At 41.8% G+C, this 17500-nt stretch overlaps 1 protein-coding gene across 1 annotated transcript in view; it reads right to left on the bottom strand.

Annotated features, from left to right (window-relative positions):
• The window catches only part of LOC123515158 (protein lingerer-like), a gene marked incomplete in the record, with an annotated part of 203853 nt that overhangs the window by 146085 nt on the left and 40268 nt on the right, over positions 1–17500 (bottom strand). Inside the window, 1 exon segment of the mRNA XM_045273641.1 lies at positions 5332–5546. Coding sequence (XP_045129576.1) covers positions 5332–5546 — 215 coding nt within the window.

Below are 17500 nucleotides of genomic sequence, written 5' to 3' on the forward strand. Positions count from 1 at the left end.
ACAAATTCTGGAGTCCAGTTTAATCTACGGATGAATATTAAAATGCGCGCTATTGTCCGTTCCCGGCAAATTATTGTCCAGTAGGTGGCGGGTCTGTCGCATCATCAGCTATTGGCCGCCATGTTTAATCTTCAGTTCGTGAGTTTTCAACCAACAGCGAACATTGTCCAGTGCTTACCATGTTTTTTTTATGCATTTGTACCCTTCCCACAAGTGCTTAACCTATCCAAAATGCCTCCTAAACCTAGTAAACCAGTGAAGCATAATCAAAAGGCTCTTCCTGTGGCTGCTAAGCTTGAACTAATACGAAAATTAGAAAATCTTACATATTTTACGTACTTTTGCAAAGAATGGACTTTTGCAATCTACGGACAGCGTCGTGCACGCATTTGTCCATTGTTTCGAGGGTCGAGTGTACAGCCATACCTCACCGAACACGAAATTCACGTATACACGAATCGGTAAAAAATCCCATATTTCGCCGAGCACGACTTTGACGCGCGATTGCACGATTTGGTCTCCATTTGAATCTCCCGCTGGTCCTGGTGGATGCACGCGACCTCCCCTCCCAAGTGTCTTGGACTTGCCCCACACAATTGGGGGAGAAGGCTTTGATGACATGACTGAGGAAGATGTGGATGATGTGATTGACTCACATGATGCTGAGCCTTCACTTGAAGAGTTGCTGCAGCTGGAGGAAGAAGAGGCAAGAGGAGGTGCTGATGATGAGGATCTTGATGATGATGAAGAGACCAAGCCTGTTTTCACCATCAAGACTCTTCGTAATTTGTTGAAAGTCATGGAAAATGCAACATCCCTCATCACTGAAACAGATCCCATCCTGGAGAGGAGCATTAAGTTCAAGAGGGGTGTTGAGGAGCTTCTTTTGCCCTACAAGGAGACCTTACGCCATATGGATGCATCTGCCAGTCAGAGGCCCATCACCTCATATTTCAAGCCCTCTCCAACCAGCAAATAAACTAAAGGTACTAGTACTATAATTAAATAAAATGTGTGCTTGGTACTTCATTTATTGCTTTTTTTTCAGCCTTTTTGTTAAAACAATTTTTGGGGGGGTAGGATCTGGGAACGTACCCCCCATTTTCCCATAGGGCCTATTATTCGCCGAACACAAATCTCGCCGTACACGAGCTCAGGAACATAACTGTCGTGTTTGGCGGTGATATATATATATATATATATATATATATATATATATATATATATATATATATATATATATATATATATATATATACACACACACAAACACAAACACACAGTGGAACCTCTAACAGTGTAAAGTTTAATTCGGTATCATATTCATTTGATGCGATTTTCACATTACGCAACCCCTTCAGAAATGTATCCCTTGAATAAATAGAAAAATTCCTATATATATATATATATATATATATATATATATATATATAAATATATATTACAGTAAGTCCTCATTATACAGTACTTCTGTATCCGGTAAATTCACAGTTATGGTATTTGGAAATTACTACCCTCAATTCGATATACGGTAATAAAAAATTCACAGATACGGTATCCGCTCACGTCACTCAAGTGGGCCCAGTGCAGGGTAGCAGGGGTGATGACGTCATCCACGCCACACCTCCCCACCACTCACAGTACTGACTTTAACTTGACCACCCTTGGAGCCTCTTCCCCTCCCCACTTTTTTTTTTAACTGCATTACATGTTACTTACATGCATTACTAATTAGATGAATAAAAGGGTCTATTGCAAGCACAAATATATTCATAATAATTATGGCAACCGGTAGTCATAATACAAAGAAAAATTAAGTTCACACCATTCCTAATGTCAGCATATATATTCAATATTAGTTATTGAATATAATCCACTTAATCATAACATAAACAACAAAGGAAAACAGGTAATATAGTCATAGTGAAAAAATAAACTTCATATCACTGATTCATGTGGTCAGTTTCATTAGCTTTCTGTTTTGACCTTTGCAAGAATTATGTTTTTTCTTATTTGTCTTAATGTTATTATCTAGATTCCTAATTCTAAAATACACAGATAGTTTGGCAAAAAATTATACATCATCAGTGAAACGAGTTGGGCCTGAAACTTGAAGTAGGCTTATACCTAAATAACACTGGTAATGCTTTTGCTTCACAGGTAGGCTATATAGCACTATAAGCAGTACAGAGGCACACAATAATCATTTAGAAAATTCATCAATTCAACCTTCCTTGAGGTAAATTAAGGGATGGAACTGCAGTATCTGTCAGTGGCCTGTGACTCCTGGGTGCCTCAGTGCCTTAGAGGTGATGCTTTAAATCATCCTTTTAGTCAGAACTTGTAAAATGCATGGAACATATCACTGCATTGTTTACATTGAACACATCGCCTCAGGAACAAGCTTGAATCCACTACTGTCTGCGATTTTTTTCCTTGGGAAACTTGAAATACTTAATACCTAAACCTGCTGTTTTTCTTTTTGTGTTATTGCATCCAAACACAGACCAACTGTTCAGCATGTTTAGTTGTTTACAGCACTATGGAGAGTTTGATAAACACTTCAGCTAGCCCAGTGTCCACAAGCGATATGTAAACAACAGGAAACCTCAGGCGTCAGGCCAAAGTGCCCAAACGTCCCACCAAAAGTCAGCTGTCAGTAAGGAGCTGGGGTGGCACGGGAAGTGTGACGTGGATGATGTCACAACAACAATCAGTCTCTTCCCGCGTTTCCCATTGAACACAAGGGAAATCCTTACATGTGTTTTTTGTGGATATTATCACGATGCACAGTGAGACACCCATAATGGCCTCAAAACTTTATCATTTTTTTTCTATATGACTATTTTCATGTATTTTCATTTCTGTAGGGGTGACTTTTGACGTGCTAGAACGCATTCCCTTTTATTACATGTTATAATGGGTTCGGTATACAGTAATTTCGATTTGCGGTAAGGTTTTCAGGAATGCATATGTACCGCATAACAAGAACGTACTGTGCATATATATACAGGTAACCCCCACTTAACGAAGGTTCACACAACGAAATTTCGCTACAACAAATGTTTCCTTTTACTACCATCTGCTTGTATAACGAACACCAAACTCACTTTAACGAAAGTTTATCCAGGTAATTTTTTTCCAAGTTTGAAAGCCCCGCTGTATCATGCAAGCCGACAGGCTTTTGAATACACCAGCGCCTCTCGTGGACAAAACGCACACCACTCACTCCCCATAGTTCAAAACAATAACAGCGTCAGCAGCAGCTCATCTTCCCTTGCTCAACATGCCATCAAAACGCCCTGCAATGTCGCCTAGTGTTGCTACGAAGACCAGGAAGTCTCTTACTCTTGAAGTGAAGCTGGATATTATTCACAGACACGAGAGGCGAGAAAACTAATAGCATTGCTCGCCACCATGGCTTGACTCCATCTACTGTCTCTAATATTTTCAAATCAGCACACTCTATTAAGAAGGCTGGTGAGACCATATCTTCTTTGCAAGCTAAGAGAATCACCTGAACTCATGACTCTGCAATGGATAAAATGGAAAGCCTTGTGGAAATGTGGTACATAAGTTCTGTATGCAGTACAATGATGTGCCCTTTGTTTACATTCCACAGGTTGCGGTTAGTGTCTTTCCCGTTTCACTCTCCCTTCCTTCATAAATTTAAGATCATCAACATTATAAAGTTATGTGCATGCATACATTAGTGTCATTATAATGACTGAAATTAAACTGCCTAAATGTTTAACTTCATAACTTTTACTTCCATGCTGTTTTGATGACACCATGAAATGAAAAAAAAATTTTAAAAATCATATCTCATAACGTATGGAGAAATTGAAAAAAAAAAAAATTCTTTAGGCATCTTTCAAGTCTGTCCATGCCAAAGCACATTTCAAAAAATCTTGAAATAAGGCCTGTATGACATTTTCAATGCAATTCTATGCATGACATCATGAAGTCATGACGTCATTATTCTATCATATTCATACACATCAAAGACAACCAGTACCTAATAATATTCTGAAAATTTCAAATCATAAATCCTGTAACTTTTTTTTATTAATTTTTCAAACCTCGATTGCAGCATGCCCTTAAGTTTCACTCAACCATTGACTGTCTCATGTTTATTTTTTTCTGGTGAGACATGTACTTGTAACTTAACTTAACCTTAACCTAATTATATGCAAAATTATGAAGGTAAAAAAAAATACTACTCAAAAACTAATGTAGCTAATCGTTGGTAATGCTGTTCACCAATAATAAAAACACTCAAGCAACGTTGTGGCCTATAGCACCTGTAGGTTTACTTGAAGAGTATGGGAATCACTGTTCAGCTTCCACCCATTAGTGGCACAGGCAATTTTATTTATAGTGGTACCCATACTAGGACCCATATCACCAAACAAGCGCATCTTTGGTGTAACCCTTTAGAACCGCGTATCATGTAGGTAACTTTAAAACTACTCAACAAATGGCAAAGTATCATGGTGGGATTCAAACCTACGCGTGGAAGTCTGCCCGATCCTATGCTCACCACCTTATCCACTGGGCCACCACCTCCCTAAGGCATGTAAATTTATGTGTTCTTAGAAAATTTTGATGTGATTTTGTTGATTTTAAACTTCTTCTGCAATGTGCGTTACTTGATTCAATGCTTACACACCCAAAAACCCCCATTTCCCACATGTCCTCCAAGATCATTGGAATGAGGTAGGCATAAAGTGAAAAGTCATACTTGAAAACTATCTATTAGTGAAGGAGATTATGTAGAATAACAATCAACTCAAACTTGTCTCAACAAAAAAAAATATAAGGAATACGAAAAAAAACATTGGATGTTAAAAAAAAAAAAAAAGTCCAAAGCTAGAGGTCCAGGTGTGGTGGCATTTTCAGGGGTACATCCTGATAATACAATGAAACTAATATTCTAACACAGTCCTGGTCCCCTACTCATTGGATTACTGGACTTCTACTATATTTTCATTCCTCTTCCTTTCATTAAACAAGGAAGGATAAGCAGTTAGTGACCTCCATTCCACATAAGGGGAAATTTCCTCCAAGACAGTCTCTTATTGAAAATACTATTGAGTGTTAAAACTTGCTTTCTCCAGCATGATGAGCAGTGATATGGAAAATGAATAATGATGCCAAAATAACACTATCATTCCATGCATACCACTTTATATATTTCATATAACTTGCATCTTGTGACCAAATTTTATCTGAACACATACATAGAATCAAAAGAAGCATGGGAGATGGTATTAGAATCATACATTTGGTAATGAATGGGGTTAAGGCATTGCATACAGTAGTACTTACCTATCTTGAGACTATTTTGGGTGGTTTTGTCATCACAGGGAGGGCCCCAGGTGTCAATGGAGTCAGGGAAGCTGGGAGCCTGCCTGTTCTGGAATGTTCGTGGACCCATGGATGAGCCCCGGCCCCGTCCTCCTCTACCCCTGGTTGCTGCTGTCCCATTGGTCAGCCTGCCACGCCGTGTGCTGTCACCACGGCCAGGACCTTCAAAGTTTTCACTGCAAATGTCATAATCATAGTTAATAAAAAGAACATATCCAACCTGGTAAAGAAAACTATACGAATATCATCATCAATAACGATACCACAAAGTGTGGTGGGATATTAAGTCAGATATCGTTATACAATAGTTTGGCATGTGCTCAGTGTGAAAGGAGATAACCAAAACAATCTCCACTTCAGCCCACGGTTGCCTAAAACCTATATCATGTTACACAATAGTTTGGCATGTGCTCAGTGTGAAAGGAGATAACCAAAACAATCTCCACTTCAGCCCACGGTTGCCTAAACCCTAAATCTGAGTCCTCTCCATTGTGAATCATATAAATATTAGCAAAATATCTAACACAATAGATTGAACCTCAAATCTTCAAAATCAGTTCATCAGTAATCTGGAATTTGTACAGTTAATGAATTAACTAATATACAATCTGGTGGTCTTTACTCTACAAGAGGAGCACCAATAGCCTCCTTTCATGGAGAACATGGTTTTGGAGAGATTTGATTCAATACATTTATTAAGCTAAGTACTGCATACAGATCTCAATAAGATTGACAGTAAATAGGTATCTGAAAATCCTTCACAATATGTCCAGGGCGATAATGAAAGAATTGCAGCCTCTTTCTAGGGGCTAGTGTCATATGGTGAACTAATGGAGTATGATATCACTGGCAGACATGTTAGGACAGAAGCCAAACTGTCTGTTACTGATGAGGTGGCATTGGTCAAGGAAGGACGTGACTTTGCGGGCAATGACACCCTCAAGTGCCTTGCCTAGGACCAACAGGAGGGAAATCAGCCTGTAATTGCTAAGCTATGTCTTCTTCCACTTCTTGTGGATAGCTGCTACTTTTGCTATCTTCCAGCTGGAGGGCCACTTAACAGTCCTGAGGCAGTGCTGGAAGATGGTGGTGATGGGAGCACCTAACTAGGCAGCACAGTTCCTTAGAATGTCGGGAGACACATCATCTGGTCCCACGATTTCCTTGGGGTCAAGCAATACGAGATGATGTTCCACTTCTTCTGAAGTTATTGTTATTGTGCTTATCATCATCTAGGTTAGAGGTGAATTGCAATCACCTTAGCCTTCTCATTCCACTAAGTGACTAATGTGCCATCAAATCTATTGAATGGGGGAATGTAGTCGTCGGGTACAAAGCTTTGCTGTTCTTTGAGGGCAGACCACCAAGACTTGGCACTCACAGAGTGGCCACAAAGTCTGTTCCTCAATTCAGTCTGCCATCTTTGAGCCAGCTTCTGAACCTGTCTCATGGCATCACAAGCCTCCATGAGCCATTGTTTATTGGCATGGGTCTGGTGGCATCTGTAGTGTTTCCAGGCCTTGCTTTTCTCATCTGTTGCTACTCTACATTCATGTCCAAGAGGTCAAAAGGTTTGACAGTAAAGGTGTGGCTTAGGACATACTGTATTTGATGGCTCATAAGATGCACCTTTTTCTCCAAAAAAAAAAATAGTCTCAGGATATGAACCTGTGTTCTATGAAGCCAATGTTTAGTATTGAGACAGTGGTTGGTGGCAACAGAGCCTCAAAAATCAAACCCTAGACATCTTTGCACATGTAAACAGTGATGATAGTTACTACACAACATTTTTTTTTTTTTTTTTTTTTGCTTCATTGTGTTCTTTACTGTGATGCCATTACTCCCTGAGGTAAGACATACTTTCATACAATTAAAATTGCATCTATGTTTTAACATGCATACATGTAAAAAAAAAAATTATGCTAAAAAACAATTATGATCATTAGCCATGTAGTCTCTGACTTTCTCACAGTCACTGCCAATGCCATATGTCAGGTATATGATTACATCTCACAAGTCACAGCAAGATTAGTGTGTAGCCTACTAGCAAAGATCAAAGTTTTTAAATGCAACATACTGGGATAAAATAATGATCTCAATGCATGTGAAATCCTTCATTTCATATTCAGAGCTTAAATCTGCTCATTTATCTTTTTTTCATATCAATGTCTGCCAAAAGTGGGTATATCTTATAAGCCCAAGTGCCTTATGAGCCATCAAATATGTTAAGTAATTTGCAGGGAAAGGATAGTGCTGGTGAAGCTGCTGACTTGGTAATCCACATCACCTATGAGGACATCACTCTAGTGAGTTTGTTGCAGTGCCTCCTGGAAGCCTTCCCAATTAGCTTTCCCCTATAGCCAGTTGGTGCACTTCATGGAGCATCTCTTTGAGCAGCAATGTATACAGTGGTGAGGACTGCCAAGTGGTCTGAGGAACCCCACAGCACCTATGATTTATATTGGGAAGATGACGTGATTTGTGAGACCATAAACTGTGAGTAAATCTTCAAATGTTCTTACCACCAAGTGTTGGTTAAGGTTGCCCAAGATGATGGTGGAATTACAGGAGTTCCACACCAGCAGTCGGTCAAGATGGGTGTGCCCGAACAGCAAAGGTTCAACTCCTTGCCACTGTGGGCAGTAGCACACACAAAGAAGAAAACAACCATATTGTTTTGTCCTAAGCTTGAAGAACATCATCTCAAGGTGAATGGAGATGATGGAGTCTGGTGGCTGTACCAACAGATTCTTGTGAAAGTAAACAGCAACTCCACTAAAGGTGCTGCATGCCTTGTCCCATCAATGCCACCTTGTGTACCCTTGGATAATTCCAAAATTGCAGGGATAGTCCTTAAGGTTTTCACCGTAGCTACCATGTCTAGTGTGTGAAGGACCACACAGGAGTGAATGAGGTCACCGATATTGGATTTGAGATCCCTGACGTTGGCAAAGACGATAGAGAGGTGATTGCCTTTAGTGGACTGCATGACTCCACAAACCTGGATGGGTATAGAGAGGTTGTGTCAGACCAGGAAAGGTGGATGACAGCTTGTAAAGGTGGACTGGCAGTGCTGTTTGAGCTGCCAGTTGCCATATGAAGCCAGAGCTGGGTTTGGCGTTGTTGATGGAGGGAGAATGGAGTAAGGAGGTGGCTGAGAAATTGGATGAGGAAGGCTTTGGATTGTACCTGCTCACTTGTGATCTGTGAAGGAATTGCCCGCCTCTCTTCAGCTAATCAAGTGTGGCAGTCTTAAATTGCTTGGAATTTCTCTTCCTGACACAGCTTGACTTCAAATATCCTTTGCATCTGCAGTGATGGCAGAAATCCACAGGTTAGCTAGAAGGGGAGTGTGGCAGACCAACAGTACCAGGAGAGGATTTACCATATTTGATGGCTCATAAGACGAACCTTTTCTACGGGGAAAAAAAAAAAGTCCCAGGAAATCAGGCAACATCCTATGAGGCCAAGGTTCAAGACTGAGGCAGTGACTGGTGATAATCTATGGCAACAGAGGCTCTAAAATCAAACCCCAGACATCTTCGCACATGTAAACAATGTGATGATTAGTACAACACAAAAAACTCTTTCAAGGTAACAATATATAATAGGTCATACTTATCAGTAATTCACACAGAATGACACAAGTCAGGAACAATTTGCCTAAATGGCCATACACCACATGAACCAAAACAAAACACACAATTGCCAATCAGTGATCTTGATCTTGACATAGGCAAGCCTCACTGCCTTCTTGAAGCAAGACACACTTTAATACAACTACAATTGCACCCATCTTTTAACATTCCTATCTTGCATACATTTAAAAAAAAATTATAAATAAAAAGAAAAAAAATATGATTATTAACCAAGTAGCCTCTCAGTCATTGCCGACACTATATGCCAGGTACATGTTTACATTTCGCTTGTAACAGGATTTGTATGTAAGCTACTAGCAAATATTATAGGTCTAATAATGATCTAATTGTAAGTGAAAGTCTTCAAACGTTAAGTGAAATCCTTCACTTCATATTCAGAACTTAAATCTGCTCATTTATCTTTTCTCCATTTAAATGTCTGCCAAAACTGGGTGTGTCTAATAAGCCTCTGTCTTATGAGCCATCAAATATGGTAGATACTTGTTTCCTCTTGTGCTGTAACTGTTGTGTCTGATTTCCTGGTTTCTCTGGCCCTCTAGTGGTGGGAGGTTTGTGAGTGTTGGGAAGCCTACTACTTATGGAGCCTTGTTGCTGGCCTAGGTCACTTGTTAGGTGGCTGTGGCTCAGGCTGGAGGGTACCTGATCTCCACCAGGTATCTGGCGTGGGCCACACAACACAAGGCTGGAGGGTACCTGATCTCCACCAGGTATCTGGCGTGGGCCACACAACACAGAGTCGGGTTGAGTTGGGTTGGAAACTGTGCAGGCTGGCTGTTGTGATTCAGGCTGGTCCTGCTTGGCTCAACTTGCCCAGATGGAAGAACTGAGGTGGAGCGTTCAAGCAGTTGAGGCTTTGAGAATGCCCATCAGGCTTTTGCTTTGTTGGTGGAAGATATGTGTTTCACCAAGTCGTAATTGATCCTGTCAGGTAGGGCACAGCAGGCTATTGTCCCAACTTTGACCTCTTCCAAGTCAGCAAGGTTAGCAGCAATGTTATCTATGAAGTCAAGGACATTTACCACAGCATCCCTCACCTCACTGATGTTTGTTAATATGCTGTGGTATAAGTGAATTATTTTACTTTTTCTTACAAAGCTCTACTCTGAGCTTGTAAATAATGTCAAAGAGCTCAGCAGATGGGAGTTCTAGTAAATTTTTGCCAGTATTGGTATCAAGGGTGTTAGGTAGGAGTGCACTGGCTTACGGTGTGGTGTGCAAGGCTTCCTCTTCATGCAGCACCGGGAATGTGATGCCCTGGGCTGCCCTGAGGGTGCCAGCTTGATTATAATCCAAAGTCTGATAGTACACCAAGACAATTATTGTGTGCTGTGTTGGGGCAGTCAGGAGAGGAGGTGGTATTGTGCATTGTGTAGTGTTTTAACAGTAGTGTTCCCAGAAATGCAGTAATAATTTTGAGGGGTGTAACCAGACTTCTGCAGGGCAAACTATCAGCTTATGGATGCATGTATCAATTGACATAGTAGATGTTATGTGAAGACACACACACACACACACACACACACACACACACACACACACACACACACACACACACACACACACACACACACACACAGGCTGATAAATTGATAAAGGAGAGTATGGGAATGAAAGAGAATGAAGAACAGGATAAAGAGCTCCAGAAATTGAAAGAAAGGATAAAAGAGTGGAAGAAAACGAAACTAGGCTAAGAACCGAAAATGAAGAATTAAAAGTCCAAATAGCGAACTATAAGAAATTGATGGAAGAAGGACTCGGTAAAGCCGAGAAAGAAAAAGAAAAGCTAAAAGATCTAGTTAACAAAGAAGAAGAAAGAGTACAAGACGTGATTAAAAAGAAGTACAAGCATGGAGAATCCAAGATAAGAAAGACAAGGAATCATTTCAAGAAGTATTTCAAGAACAGTTAAAAGAAAGAGATGAAAATATGACAAGCAAAATGATAGGAGTCCTCAAGAAAAAGAAAATTTAGTAAGAGAAATTGCGGAAAAAAGAAGAGTGTAATTATTTTTGGACTGAAAGAAAAAATGTTAAATATAGACCAAGAAGGAAAAAGACGAAATGAAATCAGTAAAGACCTACTAAAACATCTGAATGACGAGGATAGACAGAACTTAGAAGAGGAAGTAGAAGAAATCCATAGAATGGGACCATATCAAGAAGGAACAGTGAGACCAATTAAGATATTACTAAAATCACAAGCAGCAGCAGAAGAAGTACTATATAGAAAAACGAAACTCAGAGAAACAGAAGGTTGCAAAGATATATATATAAAGAAAAATAGAAACGAGGAGGAAAGGAAGAGACACAATGAACTGGTGGCAGAAGCAAGAGAAAAAAATAATGAAAGGTCAGAGGAGGAGAAGAAGGCATTTTTGGAGAATTATAGGAGACAGGATAAGGAAATGGTATATAAAAGAGAAAGAAGAGAAAAGAATGGAGCAAGTTTAACTAAAAATGATAAGAACAAGAGATTAAAAATGATGTATACAAACATAGATGGGATTTTATCTAGTAAATTAGAATTAAGAGATTACATAAAGAAAGAAGAACCAGATATTGTATGCCTGGTGGAAACAAAGTTAAATGAGGCAATAAAAATAGACATAGATAAAAGGTATAATATATGGAGGAGAGACAGAGTGGGTAAAGGAGGAGGAGGAGTCATGATGATGTTAAGGAAGGAGATAGTGGTAAATCAAGTGGAGTTTGGGAAGGAAAATCAGAAATACTGTATGTTAAGATGCATATTAACAAAAGGAGTTAACAATCATTGGAACATATGTGCCACCAAAAACAAACTCATGGACTAACCAAGAATATAGAGACATGATAGATGACACAATAAGGAGTCTTACAAGAATCATTAAGGAAAGGAGAAAAGTGATATTGATAGGAGATTTCAACTGTAAGGAGGTAGACTGGGAAAATTATGAAAGTGGTATGGGGAAGATGCCTGGGAGATAGATTCCTGAACCTAATGATAGATAATTTGATGGTCCAAAGAGTAAAGGAAAACACAAGATTCAGAGGAAAGCGATGAGCCGGCAAGATTAGACCTAGTTTTTACAAGGGATATACCAATTAACGATGATATAAGATACAAGTGCCCATTGGGAAAGAGTGACCATGTAATATTAGAGATGGATATAGAAGAAGGAAAGGAAGATAGAGATGAATCATACAAAGGAGACCGATTAAATTACAGAAAGGCTGATATTGAGAATCTCAAGAACTATTTTAAAACGTAAACTGGGAGGAGATGGAAAACTCATTAACGGTTCAAGAGAAATATAACTTATTTTTGGAAATATACAAAACTGGGGTCAGGAATATGTTCCGAAATATAGACCTAAAGAAGAAGGAAAGAAAGATTGGTTTAATGCAAGATGTGCTAGGGCAAAGGAGAAACGAGATGGAGCATGGAAAAGGTGGAGAAGAAACAGAAATCCAGAAAATAAGGAAAACTTCAAAACAGCAAGAAATGAATATGCTAAGGTGAGAAAGGAAGAAGAAAAGAACTATGAAAAGGACATTGTCGAAAAATGTAAGGAACAACCAAAATTGTTCTACAGATTCATAAATGGAAAAATAAGACAAAAAGAAACAATAGAAAGGTTAAAAGGAGAAAACGGAATGGTGGAAGACCCAAAAAGTATGGCAGAACTGTTAAATAGTAAATTTCATGAGGTCTTTACTAAGGAATCCAAATTTGAAAGACCACAGGGTAATAGAGACTGTCTATATGAAAGAGATTAAAGTAACCAAGCTTGAAATAAAAAGTTGATGACGGAATTGGATGAGGAAAAGGCAATGGGACGGATGAAGTCTCAGGCAGAATACTGAAAGAATGTAGGGAAGAACTAGCAAGTCCAATATACAACATCATAAAATGCTCAATAGAAAATGGAACAGTGCCAGTGGAGTGGAAAAGAGCTGAGGTGGTTCCCATATATAAGAGCGGAAGGAAGGAAGAACCTTTAAATTACAGACCGGTATCACTAACTAGTGTAATATGCAAGATGTGTGAAAAAGTAATAAAGAAGCAATGGATCGAGTTTCTTGAAGACAACAAAATATTATCAAATAGCCAATTTGGTTTTAGAAAAGGTCGGTCATGTGTGACAAATTTATTGAGTTTCTACTCTAGAATAGTTGATAAAGTACAAGAGAGAGGATGGGTTGACTGTATTTATTTAGATCTAAAAAGGCTTTTGATAAAGTGCCACATGAAAGATTACTATGGAAGTTAGAGGAGAAGGGTGGCTTAAAAGGAAGCACATTGAGATGGATGAAGAATTACTTAAGGGAGAGAAATAAGGACGATAGTTAAAGATATGAAGTCCAAGTGGAGAACAGTAGACAGCGGAGTGCCACAGGGGTCAGTATTGGCACCAATACTTTTCTCGTATATATAAATGACATGCCAGAGGAGTGAACAGCTACATAAATCTGTTTGCGGACGATGCGAAACTGTGCAGAGTCATTAAACAAAAGAGGATTGTGAAATACTACAGGAAGACTTAAACAAGATCTGGAAATGGAGCAAAAATGGGAGATGGAATTCAATGTGGACAAAAGCCATGTCATGGAAATGGGAAAAAGTGAAAGACGACCAGTGGGAATCTATAAGATGGGAGATGGAGTAGAACTAGAAAAAGTAAAAAGGAAAAGGACTTGGGAGTGACAATGGAAGAAAATAATCAACCGGTTAGCCATATTGATAGAATTTTCAGAGGCGTATAATTTGCTAAGGAATATTGGAGTAGCATTTCACTATATGGACAAGGAAATGATGAAGAAATTGATAAGTACTAAAATAAGACCTAGATTGGAATATGCAGGAGTTGTGTGGACTCCCCATAAAAGAAACACATAAGAAAATTAGAGACTACAAAAATGGCTACAAGAATGGTTCCAGAATTTAAAGGGATGGCATATGAGGAGAGACTAAAGGCAATGGATCTACCAACCTTGGAGCAGAGAGAGAGAGGGATCTGATACAAGTTTATAAATTGATTAACGGAATGGATGAAGTGGATAATGAGAAACTGATCCTGAGAGAAGAATATGACTTTAGAAGCACAAGATCGCATAGTAAGAAACTAAGGAAGGGACGATGTCTGAGAGATGTTAAAAATTTAGTTTCCATAAAGATGTGTTGAGACTTGGAACAGTTTGAGTGAGGAAGTGGTATCAGCAAAGAGTGTACATAGTTTTAAAGAAAAATTGGATAAGTGTAGATATGGAGACGGGACCACACGAGCATAAAGCCCAGGCCCTGTAAAACTACAACTAGGTAAATACAACTAGGTAAATACACACACACACAGCTGCAGCCACGTGCTGATTGTGGGGGATCTCAATCACCACCTGGAAAGAGACGCCTACGAGAATCTCCTGGAGGTGCAGGGTCTGACAGATCATGTCACCTTCCCACACATGAACGAGGAGGGACATTAGACCCTGTCATCTCAGACTACCAGGAAGACAAGCTTCAGTGTCATCAGCTGGGGCTCGTGGGCAGCTCTGATCATCACGCTGTACTGACACAGCTGGAAGTGGGCGTGGCTCAGGACGAGGCCACCACCCGCACCATCTGGCTGTGGAACAAAGCAGACTGGGCTTCCCTGCGCCGCGACCTGACCCACACCCCATGGGCCACTCTGCTACAGGGAGGAGCAGAGAGTGAAGCACTTGCACTCACCTCTCACCTTCTCGCCCTCCAGAGACGCCACGTCCCACACAGGGAATACACCACCAGATCGACGGATCAGCCATGGTTTGGCTACCGTTGCCGTGTTGCTGCCGAGGCAAAGTATGCTGCCTGGCTCCGCTACAAGAGGAACCCGACTCGGCGCAACAAGGACCTGCACAGGGCTGCATGCAGGAGGATGGTGGTAACCAGCAAGTGGGCCTTAAAAAAGTGGGAGGAAAGCCTGCGCCGGAAACTGTGTGGCACTGGCGTAGGAAACAAAACTTGGTGGTCCTTGTTAAGGACAAACAAGGAACTGGCCACCAAGAATCCATCCCTCCCTCAGCAAGCAGGACGGTACTGTCGCCACCAGCAGTAAGGAGAGGGCACAGTTGCTGGCTTCCTTGTTTGCTGGAAAAATGAAGGTGGGGAATCCACAGCAGCCACCGCCTCAGCTGGTCCAGCAATGTGAGAAGACTGTCACCATGGTGGAGGTGACGCATCAGCAGGTGAAGCGATTATTGCGGGGCTGGACACACAGAAAGCCACCGGCCCTGATGACATCAGCCCGCACCTGCTGAAGCGATGCTCCCAGGAACTGGCTGCCCCTCTCACCCAAGTCTTCACAACTTGTGTACGGGAAAACGTCTGGCCTTCAGTGTGGAAGGAGGCTCGAGTAGTTCCGTACACAAAAAGCTCCAGGACGGACCCAAAAACTACAGACCCATATCCCTGTTGTCAGTGGTGGGTAAAGTGTTTGAGAGGGTCGTGGCAGAGGTGGTGTGTAGCCATCTCAAGGACAATGCCCTCCTCTCAGACCAACAGTTTGGGTTCAGACCTGGAAGGTCAACCTCCGACCTAATGATGCTTCTCACCAGGCAGTGGCAGGACGCCCTCGACGACGGCAAGGACACTATAGTGGTTGCTTTGGACATAGCTGGAGCTTTTGATAAAGTATGGCACAACGGATTACTAGAAAAGCTTCGTGCTAAAGGCATCCAGGGTGGCTTGCTACGACTCCTGGGAAATTACCTGCAGGACAGAAGCCTCAAGGTGGTTGTCAACGGGCAAACATCTGAGTCCCTGCCTGTGGAGGCATCAGTGCCACAGGGTTCAATTCTTGGCCCACTCCTGTGGAATATCTACGTGGATGATCTTCTCCAGCTACTGCCAGGAGTCATGGCCTATGCTGATGACTGCACCCTCTCCTATACCTATCCACGCCAGGACAGTGGGCGGGCTGCTGAGGCCATCAATCAGCAGCTACGAGTGATAAAGGAGTGGGGTGCTCGCTGGCAAGTGACATTCGCGCCGGAGAAGACACAGGCAATGGTTGTCTCTCGGTCCCCAGCCGCCATGGCAGCAATGGCAGGAAAGTTGTCTTTTGGCGCTGCTGCTCTCCCACTCCAAGATGACGTCAAGATACTTGGAGTGGAGGTGGATCGAGGGCTGAGGTTTGACAGCCATGTCAAAACCATTGCCAAGAAAGCCTCTCACAGGATCTCCGCTCTCAGAAGGATCGCCAGTTTCCTCGACAGGAAGGGAGACTGCTGCTGTACAAGGCACAGGTGCGGCCCCACCTTGAGTACGCAGCTCTCTCCTGGATGTCCTGTGCCGCCACACACAGAAGGAGACTGGACAGCATCCAACGCCGCGCCATACGGCTAGTAGATGCTGCAATACCACCTCACCCAGAGCCTGAGCGTCCTCTTGATTCACTGGAACACCGCAGAGACGTGGCGGCGATCGTAGTGTTCCATAAGGCACAGGTGCAAAGAGTGCCACATCTGGCAGGGCTGCGTCATCCTCTAAGAGTCACCGCACGGAGCACGAGAACGGTGCTCAATGGTGGTGACGCCGTAGAGGTGCCGCGATCCCACGGGTGTCAGCATCAACGCACCTTCGCAGGACGCGTCTCCAGGATGTGGAACTTGTTCACGGCCGCGGTGCCTCACGTCCAGGAGATGAACACTCACAGTGTCAAACTGATGGCACATAAGTGGAGACAGACACTGCCAACTCCTCTGACACTCTTTGTGACGTGACACTCAGTGTAGTGCAGTGCGTGAATAGTGCTAGTGAAGTGAAACGAATAGTGCTCCATTTACATGCTGACCATCTTGTATATTATCTATTTTTAAGTCTTGTAAATATTGTAGAGAAATAGATTGTAGTACCCTTAGAATAGGTAGCACACGACAGTGCGCCTTTGGGTACATGTTCTTCTGTATAAAGTTATGTTTAAATAAAAAAGAGAGAGAGAGAGAGAGAGAGAGAGAGAGAGAGAGAGAGAGAGAGAGAGAGAGAGAGTCACCAGTCGTGAAAAGGCTGATCTCCTTGCAGAGTTCAGCCGGAAAATGACAACTGGTGACCCCAACAGGCAGCCACCTGCCCTCCCCGTCTTGGTACCTCATCCATTCAGAATGTTGTCATTACTGAAGATGACGTAGGAAGACTCCTGAGAGGAGTGAACACCAGGAAGGCACCAGGCCCTGATGGATTAAGTCCATATATACTTAAAAACTGTGCGACTGAACTAACAACCCCCCTCGCACTCATCTTCCGGCAGTGCTGCAGACCGGGAGTGGCCATCACTTTGGAAGGAGGCGAGAATTACACCAGTGCACAAGAAGAGGTCAAGAGCAGAGCCAGGAAATTACCGACCCATCTCCCTCCTCTCAGTGGTGAGCAAGATCTTTGAGAGGATAATTGGTGAGCAGATCAACAAATACCTTGAGGAGAACCATCTTCTATCTCCAAAGCAATTTGGATTTAGA

This window comes from Portunus trituberculatus, chromosome 38 (genome assembly GCF_017591435.1).
Source record: "Portunus trituberculatus isolate SZX2019 chromosome 38, ASM1759143v1, whole genome shotgun sequence".
NCBI lineage: Eukaryota > Metazoa > Arthropoda > Malacostraca > Decapoda > Portunidae > Portunus > Portunus trituberculatus.